At 41.5% G+C, this 16,034-nt stretch overlaps 3 protein-coding genes, 1 long non-coding RNA gene and 1 pseudogene across 12 annotated transcripts; 1 reads left to right on the top strand and 4 right to left on the bottom strand.

The window, feature by feature from the left end:
* Positions 1–70: 70 nt before the first annotated feature.
* LOC142992505 (amine sulfotransferase-like) lies at positions 71–2,546 on the bottom strand. The gene is made up of 6 exons (XM_076142975.1): positions 2,366–2,546; positions 2,045–2,250; positions 1,381–1,507; positions 1,019–1,113; positions 721–892; positions 71–645 (listed from the first exon to the last, which is right to left on the bottom strand). Exons 1-6 carry the CDS (start codon positions 2,508–2,510, stop codon positions 512–514), a joined length of 879 nt encoding a protein of 292 aa, XP_075999090.1. The 5' UTR covers positions 2,511–2,546; the 3' UTR covers positions 71–511.
* Positions 2,318–11,951, top strand: LOC142992517 (uncharacterized). Of its 8 annotated transcripts, none has more exons than XR_012961042.1 (8): positions 2,318–2,454; positions 2,650–2,797; positions 2,977–3,252; positions 7,044–7,936; positions 8,348–8,579; positions 9,810–9,917; positions 10,921–10,989; positions 11,879–11,951. It is a non-coding gene; the product is annotated as an uncharacterized LOC142992517 (long non-coding RNA). The 8 variants fall into 8 exon arrangements; XR_012961044.1 differs by lacking the exon at positions 11,879–11,951 and having other exon boundaries at positions 7,044–7,242; positions 7,391–7,936; positions 10,921–11,014; XR_012961047.1 differs by lacking the exon at positions 11,879–11,951 and having other exon boundaries at positions 2,977–3,001; positions 3,150–3,252; positions 10,921–11,014.
* LOC142992512 (amine sulfotransferase-like) lies at positions 2,755–6,069 on the bottom strand. Of its 2 annotated transcripts, none has more exons than XM_076142983.1 (6): positions 5,785–6,069; positions 5,462–5,667; positions 4,128–4,254; positions 3,766–3,860; positions 3,469–3,640; positions 2,755–3,326 (listed from the first exon to the last, which is right to left on the bottom strand). In XM_076142983.1, the coding sequence occupies exons 1-6, from the start codon at positions 5,921–5,923 to the stop codon at positions 3,313–3,315; spliced, it is 753 nt and encodes a 250-aa protein (XP_075999098.1). In that variant the 5' UTR covers positions 5,924–6,069; the 3' UTR covers positions 2,755–3,312. The 2 variants fall into 2 exon arrangements, with proteins under 2 accessions (XP_075999098.1, XP_075999097.1); XM_076142982.1 differs by having other exon boundaries at positions 2,755–3,394; positions 5,785–6,060.
* LOC142992502 (uncharacterized) lies at positions 6,547–9,777 on the bottom strand. Its single transcript, XM_076142973.1, has 4 exons — positions 9,493–9,777; positions 8,223–8,813; positions 8,025–8,144; positions 6,547–7,872 (listed from the first exon to the last, which is right to left on the bottom strand). The coding sequence occupies exons 1-4, from the start codon at positions 9,540–9,542 to the stop codon at positions 6,903–6,905; spliced, it is 1,731 nt and encodes a 576-aa protein (XP_075999088.1). The 5' UTR covers positions 9,543–9,777; the 3' UTR covers positions 6,547–6,902.
* LOC142992508 (amine sulfotransferase-like) lies at positions 11,030–13,614 on the bottom strand (annotated as a pseudogene).
* Between the last annotated feature and the right edge of the window lie 2,420 nt (positions 13,615–16,034).

Raw genomic sequence — 16,034 nt, forward strand, 5'->3', positions numbered from 1 at the left:
CTGTATATAAACAACCGAGGAGCTGAACGTTGCTCGATTAGGTAATAAAAACAACTCTAAACTGACAGCCTTTGAATAGAAGGGTGGTATTTTATTTATACTTATTCATTCATTTATTTATACATTACAAATTGTTCGGGGGTCCTAAACAGGAACGTGTTTCGTAATGATCTCATTGTGTTTATCTCCCGTTTCTCCCGTTCTGCCTGTTCTCTTCTCAGTGGGTCATACATGTATTTATTGCCTTTGCAGGTAAGTATAATTTTTACGTTTGTTAGTAGTAATCATGGATCGAATTAATCATTGCTTAAATTACAGTGCAAGTATGTCATACATATTCTATTTCGATAACAAGTGTTGTTAAAGTTACTAACGTGTTTTTATTTTTATTTGTTGCATAGCTTTCAGTGAAATTCCCCCCGGACCACAGCATCTCAGACCATAAACAAGCTCCAGAAAACCCTGCAGGTGAGCTTTGGATTTCTACGAATGGCACAATGATTGTAAGCATTTATGGTTCCTCTTTCTGCTCTGCTGAGTCCCAGATGAACTTGAGATCCATGTCAGCCATTTGCTCCTGAAATATTTGATCAAATCTTTCACTCTGGGCCACGGTAAAGACATTCTTCCAGTCACCAATCTTACCTGCACAGGGAAAACAATTTTTTTTAACCTTATATGTGTCTATGTACAGGATCTGCAGCTAACTGGTTGCCTTACCTTTGCGTAAGAAGTCTCCACTTAGCCTCTCTTTAGGCGCAAACCTATAGTTGGCTTTTCTGTCCTCTTTCATCGTCTTGAATGATGATTTGTGAACAACTTCCTTGATGGCTGCCTCACTTAGGTTCTTTCCTAAGAAACTGCAGATCTTAATCACGGCTGCCCTCAGATCCTAAGAGACATAAAAAGCAAATGGAATGAATTTAGCTCAAGTTTGGATGATGGATGAGCATGTCCCTTTAATACACAGCACTGAATGGATTTTAAAGTATCTGACATTGTGTAACGCAGATCTTACCAAAACCATCTCCTCGTACGTCAGGAAGAGGATGTTGTACTGGTCTCTGGCGGCATTCCACACCCTGATGTGATCAAACCAGCATCCTGCTAGAACTGTGTAAAGACAATGTATTCCCTCATTTCAGCATTCCCTTAAAATCAACTGTGAAACCGGCTGTGAAGACATTCAAGGCACAGTCTCTTCATGTGGTCACAGTGGTACAAGGATGCAAAAACTGTTTTGAATATCAATCTTTATATATTTCTGTTTTAGTATTTTTGGCCAAACTAAAAATTAACTGCGATTTAATTATCCTTTGTAACTTCATAACACTGTGGATTGTGGATTTTGATTATCCAGGTGGAGCTGAGGTCGTTTACCGTTCCCTTCCAGGTAGCGCTCCAAGGTGTCACCGAAGGTTTTGGGATTCTCCAGCTCTGCACAAATTTGACTGAAGTGGTAAAATGAGACCACGGTGTCCTTTGGGTTCCGCATCACATAGATGATCTGACAAGGAAACCACATCTACGTTAGAATGTGTGTAGTATAGTTTCTGACCACTGGTGGCAGCACTGTGCACAATGCTGTGTGCAACCTGAATTGACCCCAACAGTCATTAAGATGATCACCTGCCCACACTGATGACCTTGCATTTTCTCTTAAACTGCAACCTCACTGGATCAGTGTCCAAAACCTGTGACTCGTTTAATAAATCATCAGCCTACACCATCTTGAACTCTAGGTCAAATTGTGAGAATTCTTTCTGAATCAGATTGATCTCATGAATGGGCAATTTAAACTTGGGTGCAGCCACAATTTACAGCAATCCTTAACTATCTCTTTCTCTGGTGTTTACTTGTCGCATACTTATCAGGCCTGATCCGTGTCTAAACCAGAAGGAAGCCAAGCAGAAGTTACTCATGGACCAAAACACACAGGATGCCTCCACGGCTCAACATTGTCATTTAGCTTTCCAAGCGTCTGTGTTTGCCTCAATGTGGTGCAATCTCTGGGCAAACATGACCAACAACCATGCCCGGTCACCTTTCCCTTCTTTTCCTTCAGTTCCGGCGGCATGAGAGCAGGGCTGAGGTGGGAGTTGAAGAGCCGTGGAGAGGGTCGCAGAGAGTAACCTGGCCGACCCTCTGGGTACTCCAGCCACGGCATTTGCTCCATGTTGTTGGGATAATCATTGAGTCCACCGTCTAACTCGCAGATTAAGATGACTATCTGTTGAGTCCACACGGTGCCTGTGATAAGACAGAACATTTAGTTCTGGCACGTCCCCACAGAATCATCCAGAAGCCGATCCAACAGACAAAAATGCACGAGTTGTCGTCAAGGCTGAATTTTTGACTCGCTTACCTGATTTTGGATAAGTGACGACAAAGATGTCACTGTCACGCACATGGAAGGTCTCAAGTGAATCAATGTGCTCAGCAGAAGCACCCACGGTAAGAACAAAATTGTAGTTCTTGTATCTGCAGATGTAGTCATCGATTTGCTCCATTTTACTTGTGATTCAGGTAAAACAAAATTAGGAATATTTGCACAGAGAAAACAGGATCAAGTTCGTACGGACAGTCAGCCGGCTGGACATTGAAGTGGACTTTCAACTTTAACTAGGATGTTATTGCTTCACCTTGCAGGGTTACTGGGAACATGAACATATCAGTCAAAAGGAACATGATCAGGACCGGAACCAGCTGTGAGATCAAAGTGTGGTCTCGTGTCAGCACTATCTGAGTGTTCAGACTGTACAAATACAACCAAGGAGCTGAACCTGGCCTGTATTAGGTAAAAACTAACAACAACACAACGCTTTTCTGAGGAGGAGAGTGGTATTTTATTTGTATATATTTATTTATTTATACATTACAAATTGTTCGAGTGTCCTAAACAGGAACGTGTTTTTGTAGTGATGATCTCATTGTGTTTATTTCCAGTTTCACCTTTTCTGCATGTTATCTTCTCAGTAGGTCATACATTTATTTATTGCAGGTAAATATGATTTTTCTGTTTGTTAGTAGTAATAATGGATATAACAAATCATTGCTTAAATTAAAGTGCAAGTATGTCATACGTATTCTATTTCAATAACAAGTGTTGTTAAAGTTACTAATGTGTATTAATTTTATTTGTTGCATAGCTTTCAGTGAAATTCCCTCCCGGACTACAGCACCTAAGACCTTAAACAAGCTCCAGAAAACCCTGCAGGTGATCTTTGGATTTCTAGGAATGGCACAATGATTGTAAGCATCTATGGTTCCTCTTTCTGCTCTGCTGAGTCCCAGATGAACTTGAGATCCATGTCAGCCATTCGCTCCTGAAATATTTGATCAAATCTTTCACTCTGGGCCACGCTGAAGACATTCTTCCAGTCACCAATCTTACCTGCACAGGGAAAACAAGCCATTTAGTCTAATATGTGTCTATGTACAGGATCTGCAGCTAACTGGTTGCCTTACCTTTGCGTAAGAAGTCTCCACTTAGCCTCTCTTTAGGCACAAACCTATAGTTGGCTTTTTTGTCTTCCTTCATTATCTTGAATGTTGATTTGTGAACAACTTCCTTGATGGCTGCCTCACTTAGGTTCTTTCCTAAGAAACTGCAGATCTTAATCACGGCTGCCCTCAGATCCTAAGAGACATAAAAAGCAAACAATTGAATTTAGTTCAAGTTTGGATGATGGATGAGCATGTCCCTTTTATACACAGCACTGAATGGATTTGAAAGTATCTGACATCTTGTAATGCAGATCTTACCAAAACCATCTCCTCGTACGTCAGGAAGAGGATGTTGTACTGGTCTCTGGTGTCATTCCACGCCCTGATGTGATCAAACCAGCGTCCTGCTAGAACTGTGTAAAGACAATGTATTCCCTCATTTCAGCATTTCCATAAAATCAACTGTGAAACCGGCTGTGAAGACATTCAAGTCACAGTCTCTTCATTTGGTCACAGTGGTACAAGGATGCAAAAACTGTTTTGCATATCAATCTTTATATATTTTTTGTTTTTGTTTGTTTCTCAAACTAAACATTAACTAGTATTAAATTTCCATTTGTAACTTCATAACACAGTGGATTGTGTATTTTGATTATCCAGGTGGAGCTGAGGTCGTTTACCGTTCCCTTCCAGGTAGCGCTCCAAGGTGTCACCAAAGGTTTTGGGATTCTCCAGATCTGCACAAATTTGACTGAAGTGGTAAAATGAGACGACGGTGTCCTTTGGGTTCCGCATCACATAGATGATCTGACAAGGAAACCACATCTACATTAGAATGTGTGTAGTATAGTTTCTGATTACTGGTGGCTGCACTGTGCACATGCTGTGTGCAACCTGTATTGACCCCAACAGTCACAGGTGTCAAACTCAAAGCCCGAATCTGGCCCGCCATGTGATTTTATGTGGCCCGCGAAGGCAAAATAATCGCTACAAGCGCACATTGTCCGTAACCTACATTTCCCACAACGCATGTCGATTTTGTGTCCCGCGAAGTGACGCCATCCCGCCATTAAATGCAGCATTTACATATCAGCGTCAGATCAGCGTTTAAAGAGGGTGAATTTCCATGGATAGATTCTCTGATATTTTAGTAAATGATTCTTTCATGTAATCTCCGTCTGTGAACGGCGTTCCGTTCTTTACGATCTTCTCAAGTTGGTCTTCTTGATCGATTTGCTCTCCCCAGCTTTCCACAGCAGTATCCAAATCTCTCTTTTATGTTCATTTCCAGCTTGATACTTTTCAGTAAATGCTGCGTGTTTGTTCTGGAAATGTCTTTGAACATTTTACCTTTTTCTTCTCTTATTTGTTAAAATTTGTTTTACTTGAAAAAGATAGTTAAATAAAAGTAAACATTTGCACTAAAACATAGGGAAAAGTTGGAGTTGTCCATTGACATCCATTTATAGGTTATTTTGCTATGATTGTACTTCTCCTCCCCACTTGAGTTTTAATTGGCCTGAATATGGCCATGAACTAAAATGAGTTTGACACCCTTGTTTTAGATCATCACCTGCCCACACTTTACCTTGATCACTGATTACCTTGCATTTACTCTTTAGCTAGAACCTCACTGGATCAGTGTCCAAAACCTGTGAGTGGTAAATTAGTAAACTAGTAAATTATCAGCCCATAGCACCTTGAACTCCAAACTCCAAATGCGAGAATTCCTTCTGAATCAGATTGATCTCATGAATGGGCAATTTAAGCTCAAGTGCAGCCACAATTTACAGGGATCCTTAATGATCTCTTTCTCTCGTGTTTACTTGTCGCGTACTTATCAGGCCTGATCCTTGTCAAAGCCAGAAGGGAGCCAAGCAGAAATTACCCATGGAACAATACACACAGGTTGCCTCCATGGCTCAACATTGTCATTTATCTTTACAAACGTCTGTGTTAGCCTCAATTTGGTGCAATCTCTGAGCAAACATGAACAACAATTATGCCCTGTCACCTTTCCCTTCTTTTCCTTCAGTTCCTGAGGCATGAGAGCAGGGCTGAGGTGGGAGATGAAGAGCCGTGGAGAGGGTCGCCGAGAGTAATCTAGCCGACCCTCTGGGTACTCCAGCCACGGCATTTGCTCCATGTTGTTGGGATAATCATTGTGTCCCCCGTCTAACTCACAGATTAAGATGACTATCTGTTGAGTCCACACGCTGCCTGTGATAAGAAAGAGTGTTAAATTCTGACACATCACCATAGCATCATCCAGAGTCTGATCCAACGAACAAAAATGCATTAGTTCAGTCATCAAGGCTGAATATTTGACTCGCTTACCTGATTTTGGATAAGTGACGACAAAGATGTCACTGTCACGCACATGGAAGGTCTCAAGTGAATCGATGTGCTCAGCAGAAGTGGCAGTAAGAAAATTGTTGTTCTTGTATCTGCAGATGTAGTCAACGATCCGTTCCATATTACTTGTGATTCAGGTTAAAAAAAGAGAACAAAAAGGACAAAGACCCCAGAGAAGGTCAAGCTAAAGTTACCGTGGCAATAGTGTGCAAACAGAGGTGAGATCGAAAAATCAGACCTGAGCTTAAACCCCGAGTTGTGATTGGTACAGGCCTTTAATCGGCTGGACAGAGGTTTGGACTTTCAACTTTAAATTTGTATTTAATGTCACACCTCCTGGCAGCAGCGTTCTATGTTGCCCTCAACAGGGATACTTGAAACATGAACACACCAGTTAAAGGGACACGATCAGGATTGCAACTTTGAGGTCAGAGTTAAAAAATGATAATCTGTTATCTAACCTTATTACTAAGAAACCCTTTACTGGTTATGTGGAGGGATATAGAGTTTAGGGTGGAATTAATTGTTTTATTCTCTATTAAAAAATTAAACATTTGAAAAGGTAATGGGTGCTGTTTATAGGTGTAACTGTGGTTTAACTTTGGCCCTGATCGCAATCAACCTAAATGGCCATGAATGTGACTCCTTCCCTAACCTACCGACTCAAAGACCCAGCACACATAAAGACAAAACAGACAAATTAACCCTGTGTATTTATTTTATAACAAGCGTTATGGTACATATTGAGGAGGCACAATGGGGAAGCGGTGGATCAGTGGGTAGAGCTTCCGCTTGTGAACTGGAGGGTCGCCGGTTCGAGTCCCTGCCGAGGTGCCCCTGGGCAAGGCACCAAACCCTCAATTGCTCCCCCCTCTGTGAAGGGTGGTAATGGTAATGTATTGTAATGTAAGTCGCTTTGGATCTGCCAAATGCTCTTAATGTAATGTAATGGTACAAATGTAGCAGGAAAGCAAAATCAATCAGCTCTGTATAAGAGCTACAGAGACGTCTCATGTGGTCAAACACACACACTGAGGGATTTACAGACAAGCAGCAAATTATTCAATAAGAAAACCAGGGGGCAAAATCAGTAAAGACTTTTAGTGTTTCGTACTGCTTTTCTTTGGGAATCTAAAAGACCAAAATTTCATCAGCCAGATTCTTTCTTTACTTTTCTTCATTTCTCTCACCTCTGCATAAAATGGTTTCTCCAGGACAATTTGGTTCTTCTCTGATGTCAGCAGGCCTTCACACAGGGAGTCATGGATCTTCTGCCATGAGTCCATCTCTGAATGCCAAAGTGCAGCTCTGGCTCTGAGGAACTGCGACACTTCACTCCCACAGCCTTTGGCCAGACTGATGCTGTCTTTACAGATGAAGAAGATGTCCATGCCGAGGAAGAGAGCATTGAGGGCAATGAAACCTGCTCGTGCTGACCTGGTGAGAGCAAGTGGCCCTTTGGCTACTACCCGTCCAACATCTGGGATGTCTGAGGCCACCTTGGACACGTTACGGAAGGCTTTACCTTCCTGGACTGCCAACTTCATGGCCCTTGCCATCACCTCTTCTTTTTTCAACATCCTAACAGCAGAAGCAGCATCAACAATGGAATCGGTGCCCTTTCCAGTTGTATTGATGATATGATTGGACACCTCCTCCAGACAATTCTGAAGAACATCCACATCCTTCATGAAGCTCTGGAGAACTTCATTGGCTTTCTTTTGATGCTTCATATTGACTCCGATCTCTGTGGCTGCTGTGACTGCGCTGTTGACTCCGCTGGTAATTCCCATGGTAACACCAGTCAATGTCAGAGCGAGAGACACGCCAGCTGTTACAGGAATCAATGTCAAGCCAATAATGGAAAGCACACCTGCAACTGCCCCCACTGAGCTGCCAGCCACACTGGAGATCTTTGCCCCCTTCTTCATGTTGTCCAGCTGAACGGCGTTCTCCTCTACCTCCTTCATAAACTGCTGCATTGTGGGCTGTCGCTCACTGAACTCTTTGATGAAGCCGGTACAGGAGACTTCCTGGAACAAGAACACCAACCTAAAGTGCTCATCCATCCTGAAGAAGACCAAAAAAAAAAGAACAAATGAGGTTATAAGAAGTCAAGAGGATATTCTCATATGTGAGTTGTGAGTTGTTTTTTGTTTTGCAGGATTACGAAAAGTGTTATTATTGACAATTATTTTTTGCACAATGTATCCTCATATTACCTGATTTTAACAAGTTGGTTGATGTGACTCTGCATCGTTTGTATGTCCTCTTCTGACAAATCTTCATTGAGCTCAACCTCTGTTGTTTGAATCTTCTGGGAAGAGTTGTGAGTGACAGAGCTACAAGAGAACCAAAAAAACAGAAATTGTCATTATGATGTACACATAAAAGTAGAGTGTCACTAACTGGCAAGTTACCTTTTCTCCATCTTCTCACAAATCATCTGGGTTGTGTGTATGTATTTGTCCAGTTGATAATTCAGCACTTCCACGTTGTGAAGGCTGGGTTTGAAGAAAACCTTTGCATCCCTCTTAAACTGCAGGAGGAGCGGGCAGACCAGGCGAGCAGCTGTAATGACGTCCTGCACATGTTGAATGCTGATCTCTTGGGGCAGCTTGACCACCTGGTTCATCTCTGTGACCACATGCAGCGAGGTGACGGCCAGCCTCTCCACAGCATCCAGGAAGTCATCCAACTTCTCCAGGCCTTCCAGAGTGCCTGTCACCACTGCAGCCAGCTCTTTCTCCAGCTCTGCACGCCTGCTGTCTGCAGAGGTAAATTTGCTCTTCATGTACTCCCGGAAAGCCTCACCTTTGTTCTCTGACTTATTAACATGGCTGAGGCTTAAGTCGATTTTATCAGCCCTGTGTTTGATGTCTATCATCATGTCCAACTCCTTCTCCCTCCAAAGTATCCACATGGAGAGGCAGTTACAGAAGCTTCTCACAGTGTCAATGTAGCTGAGGGTGTCTGAGGTGTATGAACACAAAGCCTCCTGTAGTTCCTCTCTGTAACACAAAACAACAATGATGTTTGCTCCAAGATGTCAAAAGACCATTTTTTTATTTTGTTGAATGCTGGCTTTTATTTTCAGGGCGCCAATATTTATAGTCTGTATTCTATATATATCGAGAGAAACTGTCTATGACTCAAAGTTAAGATCCCTTCCTCACTGTTATTTGAGCCTTCCTTTTTCTGTCTGGGCAATAATTATAGTTTTTATGTGGAGCTTCCTCCATGAACATCCACAGGACTCCAATGTTAAAGCAAAATTGCTCCTTTATTTCTTCCAAAGGCATTTTAAAGGAGTGAATCTAAAAACTGAAGTAGGTTTCACTACAGTTAGAAACCCCTGTGGCTACAAACAAATAGTTTGCTCTGCTACCTTTAGGACCTAAAGGAACAGTACACCATATTTTTTCCAACCAATCACTTCACACTCGTGTTTCACAAACAATCCAAATGTAAAGGCTTTAAAACAAAAGAGCTTGACAGATGACGGTCAGCATTTGCAACAGAAGCCTAGATAAAAGAATATGTGTCTCTAATCATTTGCAAAACACGACACGTGAATGTTCTAGTATCTTAAGTAAACAAAAAACTAAACTAACAAGAACTAATAACACACGGTAAAGGGCTCCCACACCATCAGTGACTTAAAGACTCAAACTTGACCCTAACGCTGACCTGTTATTGTTCCGTTTCAGCGTGGCATCTGTTCCTTTTGCTTCCATCATGTCTGCGTCGATATGTTGACTTGTATTGAAGCCGTTGGAAGCTAAAATGCACCTTATTAGACTAAGCTAATATTGGTGCCACTCGGCGCTCAGTTGTATTTGTTTGTGGTTTGCCACACCTGAGCCACGCCTGTCTGAATTTATTAACCTCTTAAAGACTCACTGGTTCTTTCTTTTGGAGCACAATGAACTGTTTTGGGGATACTGCAGCCATAAGATGTCAGTCCTGGGTAATTGCTCGGTCACCTTTCCCTTCTTTTCCTTCAGTTCCTGCGGCATGAGAGCAGGCCTGATTTTGGATAATTGACGACAAAGATGTCCCTGTCACTCACATGGAAGGTCTCAAGTGAATCAATGTGCTCAGGAGAAGTGGCAGTAAGAAAATTGTTGTTCTTGTATCTGTAGATGTAGCCATTGATCCGTTCCATATTACTTGTGAATCAGGTTAAAAAAAGAGAACAAAAAGGAAAAAGACCCCAGAGAAGGTCAAGCTAAAGTTACCGTGGCAATAGTGTGCAATCAGAGATGAGATTGAAAAGTCAGACCTGAGCTTAAACCCTGTGTTGTGATTCGTACAGGCCTTTAATCGGCTGGACAGTGGTTTGGACTTTCAACTTTAAATTTGTATTGTTGCCACACCTCCTGGCAGCAGCAGCATACTATGTTGCCCTCAACAGGTTACTTGAAACATGAACATAGCAGTAAAAGGGACACGATCAGGTTTGCAACTTTGAGGTCAGGGTGAAAAACAATAATCCGCTACATAACCTTATTACTAAGAAACCTTCATTAGAACATTATCTACAGCAGGGGTCACCAACAGCTGGACCGTGGTCCAAATCCAGGCTGCAATAGGGTTGCATCCATCTCATACTTGGACATCATAAAAAGCCATTTACTGATTATGTGGAGTGTATAGAGTTTAGGGTGTAATTGTTTACTCTCTATAAAAAAATTAAACGTTTGGAAAGATAAAGGGTTGCGTTTATAGGTGTAATTATGGTTCGTACATACTAATGTCAGCACTCTGAGTGTTCATACTGTACAAATAGAGTAGAAGGGTGGTATTTTATTTATACCTCTTTATTTATTCATACATTACAAATGGATCCAGGGTCCTAAACAGGAACGTGTTTCGTAATGATGATCTCGTTGTGTTTATTCCTCTTTTCACCCGTTCTGCCTGTTCTCTTCTCAGTAGGTCATACATGTATTTATTACCTTTGCAGATTAATATGATTTTTATGTTTGTTAGTAGTAATAATGGATATAATAAATCATTGCTTAAATTATAGTGCAAGTATGTCATACATGTTTTATTTCAATAACAAGTGTTGTTAAAGTTACTAACGTGTTTTTATTTTTATTTGTTGCATAGCTTTCAGTGAAATTCCCCCCCCGAACCACAGCATCTAAGACCTTAAACAAGCTCCAGAAAACCCTGCAGGTCTTTGGATGTCTAGGAATGGCACAATGATTGTAAGCATCTATGGTTCCTCTTTCTGCTCTGCTGAGTCCCAGATGATCTTGAGATCCATGTCAGCCATTCGCTCTTGAAATATTTGATCAAATCTTTCACTCTGGGCCACGCTGAAGACATTCTTCCAGTCACCAATCTTACCTGCACAGGGAAAACAAGCCATTTAGCCTAATATGTGTCTATGTACAGGATCTGCAGCTAACTGGTTGCCTTACCTTTGCGTAAGAAGTCTCCACTTAGCCTTTCTTTAGGCACAAACCTATAGTTGGCTTTTTTGTCTTCCTTCATTATCTTGAATGTTGATTTGTGAACAACTTCCTTGATGGCTGCCTCACTTAGGTTCTTTCCTAAGAAACTGCAGATCTTTATCACGGCTGCCCTCAGATCCTAAGACATAAAAAGCAAACAAGTGAATTTAGTTCAAGATTGGATGATGGATGAGCATGTCCCTTTTATACACAGCACTGAATGGATTTGAAAGTATCTGACATCGTGTAACGCAGACCTTACCAAAACCATCTCCTCGTATGTCAGGAACAGGATGTGGTACTGGTCTCTGGTGTCATTCCATGCCCTAATGTGATCAAACCAGCGTCCTGCTAGAACTGTGTAAAGACAATGTATTCCCTCATTTCAACATTTCCATAAAATCAACTGTGAAACCGGCTGTGAAGACATTCAAGTCACAGTCTCTTCCTGTGGTCGCAGTGGTACAAGGATGCAAAAACAGTTTTGAATATCAATCTTTATATATTTTTGGTTTTTGTATGTTTCTCAAACTAAACATTAACTACTATTAATTAAATTATCATTTGTAACTTCATAACACAGTGGATTGTGTATTTTGATTATCCAGGTGGAGCTGAGGTCGTTTACCGTTCCCTTCCAGATAGCGCTCCAAGGTGTCACCGAAGGTTTTGGGATTCTCCATGTCTTCATAAATTTGACTGAAGTGGTAAAATGAGACCAAGTTGTCCTTTGGGTTCCGCATCACATAGATGATCTGACAAGGAAACCACTGTTACATTAGAATGTGTGTAGTATAGTTACTGGTGGCAGCACTCTGCACAATTCTGTGTGCAATCTGAATTGACCCCAACAGTCACAGGTGTCAAACTCAAAGCCCAAAACTGGCACGCCACGTTATTTCATGTGGCCCGCGAGGGCAAAATAAAAGTCTATTAGTGCACATTGTCCATAACCTACATTTCCCACAACGCATTTCAATTTTGTGTTCCGCGAAGTGACGGCATCCCGCCACTAAAATGCAGCGTTTCCACATCAGCGCCAGATCAGCGTTTTACAAAGGTAATTTTCCAAGGATAGATTCTCTGATATTTAAGCTTATGACTCTTTCATGTAATCTCCGTCTGTGAGCCGCTTTCCGTGCCATACGATCGTCTCAAATCAATCGTCTTGATCGATTTGCTCTCCCCAGCTTTCCACAGCAGTATCCAAATCTCTCTTTGACTTTCATTTCCAGCTTGGTACTTTTCAGTAAATGCTGCGTGTTTGTTCTGGAAATGTCTTTGAACATTTTGCCTTTTTCTTCTCTTATTTGTTATAATTTTTCTTTCATTTCTCTCCATATACCAAGCACATTATTATTCATTATAATTATTTCTCTTCTGTGTTGTTGTCAGTGAAAGCAAATTGTAACTGTCCAGGCAGAGTTAAACTCTCTGTTCCTCCAAGACTTTTTTGGAGTTATCCATGGCAAGTGAGTGACAAGTTGTTTTATATATACTGTATTGTGTTTATTGTTGAAATTGGACTTGTTTTACTTAAGAAATTTCCAATTGTTCATAATATGTTTTGAAAAAGATAGTTGATAATGATTGATAATGAGTTTGACACCCTTGATTTAGATCATCACCTGCCCACACTTTACCTTGATCACTGATTACCTTGCATTTTCTCTTAAGCTAGAACCTCACTGTAATTAGTAAACTAGTAAATTATCAGCCTACAGCACCTTGAACTCCCAACTCAAAATGCGAGAATTTCTTCTGACTCTGATTGATCTCATGAATGGGCAATTGAAGCTCAGGTCAAACATGAACAACAACCATGCTCGGTCACCTTTGCCTTCTTTTCCTTCAGTTCCGGCGGCATGAGAGCAGGGCTGAGGTGGGAGATGAAGAGCCGTGGAGAGGGTCGAGGGTCAGAGAGTAATCTAGCCGACCCTGTGGGTACTCCAGCCATGGCATTTGCTCCATGTTGTTGGGATAATCGTTGAGTCCACCGTCTAACTCACAGATTAAGATGACTATCTGTTGAGTCCACACGGTGCCTGTGATAGGAAAGAGCATTAAGTTCTGACACGTCCCCACAGAATCCTCCAGAATCTTATCCAACGAACAAAAATGCGTGAGTTCAGTCATTAAGGTTGAAGATTGACTCGCTTACCTGATTTTGGATAAGTGACGACAAAGATGTCGCTGTCACGCACATGGAAGGTCTCAAGTGAATCAATGTGCTCAGCAGAAGTGGCAGTGGCGAAATTGTAGTTCTTGTATCTGTAGATGTACTCATCGATCCGTTCCATATTACTTGTGATTCAGGTTAAAAAAAAACATTTATTATGTTGAACGCTGGTTTTCATTTTCAGGGTGGCAATATTTTGAGCCACGTCTGTATTCCTTATATATCGAGAGAAACTGTCAACTGTCACTTTCACTCAAAGTTAAGACCCCTTACTCTTATTTGAGCCTTCTTTTCTCTCTATCTGTCGGAGCAATAATAATAATTTTTATGTGGAGCTTCCTCCGTAAACATCCACAGGTCTCCAATGTTAAACTAGAATTGCTGCTTTATTTCTTCCAAAGGCATTTTAAAGGAGTGAATCTAAAAGCTCTGTTACCTTTAGGACCTAAAGGGGATAGTACACCATATTTTTTCCAACCAAGCACTTCATTCACTTCATTCCAAATTAGGGTGACCATTTCCATAACACCAAAAAGGAGGACATTATGCAGCATATCAATAAATTACCATGGTGTACATAGGACTCTGGTATACTCTCATTTACAATACAATTTTGTGTGGTTTGAAGATGTTTGTGTAGCTGAATAGGAAAAAATATTAATGAAAAGTCAAAAAGTTTGTTCACAGTATTTCAATTTGTTCAATACATTTTGGTGTTCAAACACTGACCACTGGAATGAATCTGTTGTGCCACAAAGCATAACATGTGTGGACTCACTCAACTGGACTCAACTTTTTTGAAAAGCATAAATAACCTTTTATGTCAACAACAAAGGAGATTGTAAAAAAAACAACATTTACATTCAACTGCTCAAAAAGTATAGCATTTCTAAAGTGCTTCAGTCATTTGGGGACTTGTCTTCAGTGTCTTCATCTGTGTGTGTGTGTGTGTGTGTGTGTGTGTGTGTGTGTGTGTGTGTGTGTGTGTGTGTGTGTGTGTGTGTGTGTGTGTGTGTGTGTGTGTGTGTGTGTGCGTGCGTGCGTGCGTGCGTGTGCGTGCGCGTGCGTGTGCGTGTGCGTGTGCGTGTGCGTGTGTGTGTGTGTGTCAGTATTTGGGTCTCTTCACATGTAGCAGCTCAGGAGACAACAGCACCTCTGTCATCATGGCTTCCAATTCTGTATTGTTTTCAACGCAATAAACATGAATATTTCATGTAGCCCCTCTGAAATCATAAGACTAGTGTACTCACCAAAATAGTTGATTGTCTATCTGCAATACTTCTGTTCTTTCCTGGCTGCATCCAAGAGTTTTTTTTTGTTTCCAATGAACTTCTTGTACACCTCTGTGCAGTAATAAGTGAAATTGACACACACTTGCGGAGCCTTGTTTACGTTTTTAACCAATGATATAGCGGATATTTATCTGACAGCGCTCTTAGCCAATCAGCGGATCCGACATTGCGGGCAAGTGGACGCCGATACGGGTCCTGTTCGCGTGTCCGCTTCGGAAGCCGCGATACCTCCGCGGCGAATCCGTGGAGTCTTTTTGCTGTGTGGGTGGTGCCTAAAAAAGGAGGACAAATACGCGGCCGGCTTGCGCCGGACGCCGGACAGGGCATTGAAAAGCCGGACTGTCCGGCCTAAGGCCGGACGTCTGGCCACCCTATTCCAAATGTAAAGGCTTTAAAACAAAAGACCTTCACACGTGACAGTCAGAATTTGCAACAGGAGCCTAGATTCAAAAAAATATGTCTCTCATCATTTGCAAAGCACGACACTTGAATGTTCTAGTATCTTAAGTATACAAAAAACATAACTAGCAAACACTAATAACACACGGTAAAGGGCTAATTGGCTCCCACACCATCAGTGACTTAAAGACTCAAACTCGGCCTCAACGCTGACCTGTTATTGTTCCGTTTCAGCGTGGCATCTGTTCCTTTTGCTTCCATCATGTCTGCGTCGATATGTTGACTCGCATTGAAGTCGTTGGAAGCTAAAATGCACCTAATTAGACTAAGCTAATTGGTGCCACTCAGCGCTCAGTTTTAATTGTTTGTGGTTTGCCACACCTGAGCCACGCCTGTCTTAATTTATTAACCTTTTAAAGACTCACTGGTTCTTTCTTTTGGAGCACAATCAACTGTTTTGTGGATACTGCAGCCATAAGATGTCAGTCCTGGGTTATTCTTTTTACAAATTTGGGATGTGGCATCCAATTACACTTCTACATTTAATCATAAAGGTGGAATAGCGAAGTAATAGTAAGTGGCTGCCATGTTTTCTGGTGAAAGGCATAAAGGCATATTGTGTTTAGTACTGGGGGATAAAGCAGATTAAGGCAGCAGTTAAGATATTAAACCCAGGGAAACACGTGTTAAGAAGTTTAGCGCTTCAAAATAAAAGACAAAATGTAATACAAGATTTATTTGTAATCTTTAAACAAGTCCATGTCGAGGTCAACCATTGTTTTTGGCCTCTCAATGGCACCTAGAAAGTCACCCGCCTGCTCTAGGCCTCCCACAGCCTCTCACCACTGCAGACAACCTCCAACTCTTCCTCCTGCTCATCTTCCAACTTTTCCT

The sequence above is a fragment of the Genypterus blacodes genome, unplaced genomic scaffold (assembly GCF_046128005.1).
Source record: "Genypterus blacodes isolate CSIRO-AG114 ecotype Tasmania unplaced genomic scaffold, CSIRO-AGI_Gbla_v1 ptg000022l_1, whole genome shotgun sequence".
Classification (NCBI taxonomy): Eukaryota; Metazoa; Chordata; class Actinopteri; order Ophidiiformes; family Ophidiidae; genus Genypterus; species Genypterus blacodes.

Excerpts from the sequence above, each read along its gene's own strand:
- LOC142992512 (XM_076142982.1), bottom strand. The coding sequence starts at position 5,923 with ATGGAACGGATCGTTGACTACATCTGCAGATACAAGAACAACAATTTT. Across the intron at positions 5,668-5,784 it reads CGTCACTTATCCAAAATCAG|GCAGCGTGTGGACTCAACAG; the intron begins GTAAGCGAGTCA and ends TTCTTATCACAG. Across the intron at positions 3,395-3,468 it reads TGGAGACTTCTTACGCAAAG|GTAAGATTGGTGACTGGAAG; the intron begins GTAAGGCAACCA and ends TTCCCTGTGCAG.
- LOC142992505 (XM_076142975.1), bottom strand. The coding sequence starts at position 2,510 with ATGGAGCAAATCGATGACTACATCTGCAGATACAAGAACTACAATTTT. Across the intron at positions 2,251-2,365 it reads CGTCACTTATCCAAAATCAG|GCACCGTGTGGACTCAACAG; the intron begins GTAAGCGAGTCA and ends GTCTTATCACAG. Across the intron at positions 1,508-2,044 it reads TGAAGGAAAAGAAGGGAAAG|ATCATCTATGTGATGCGGAA; the intron begins GTGACCGGGCAT and ends TTTCCTTGTCAG.
- LOC142992502 (XM_076142973.1), bottom strand. The coding sequence starts at position 9,542 with ATGATGGAAGCAAAAGGAACAGATGCCACGCTGAAACGGAACAATAAC. Across the intron at positions 8,814-9,492 it reads CTGAAACGGAACAATAACAG|AGAGGAACTACAGGAGGCTT; the intron begins GTCAGCGTTAGG and ends TTTGTGTTACAG. Across the intron at positions 7,873-8,024 it reads AACCAACTTGTTAAAATCAG|GATGGATGAGCACTTTAGGT; the intron begins GTAATATGAGGA and ends GGTCTTCTTCAG.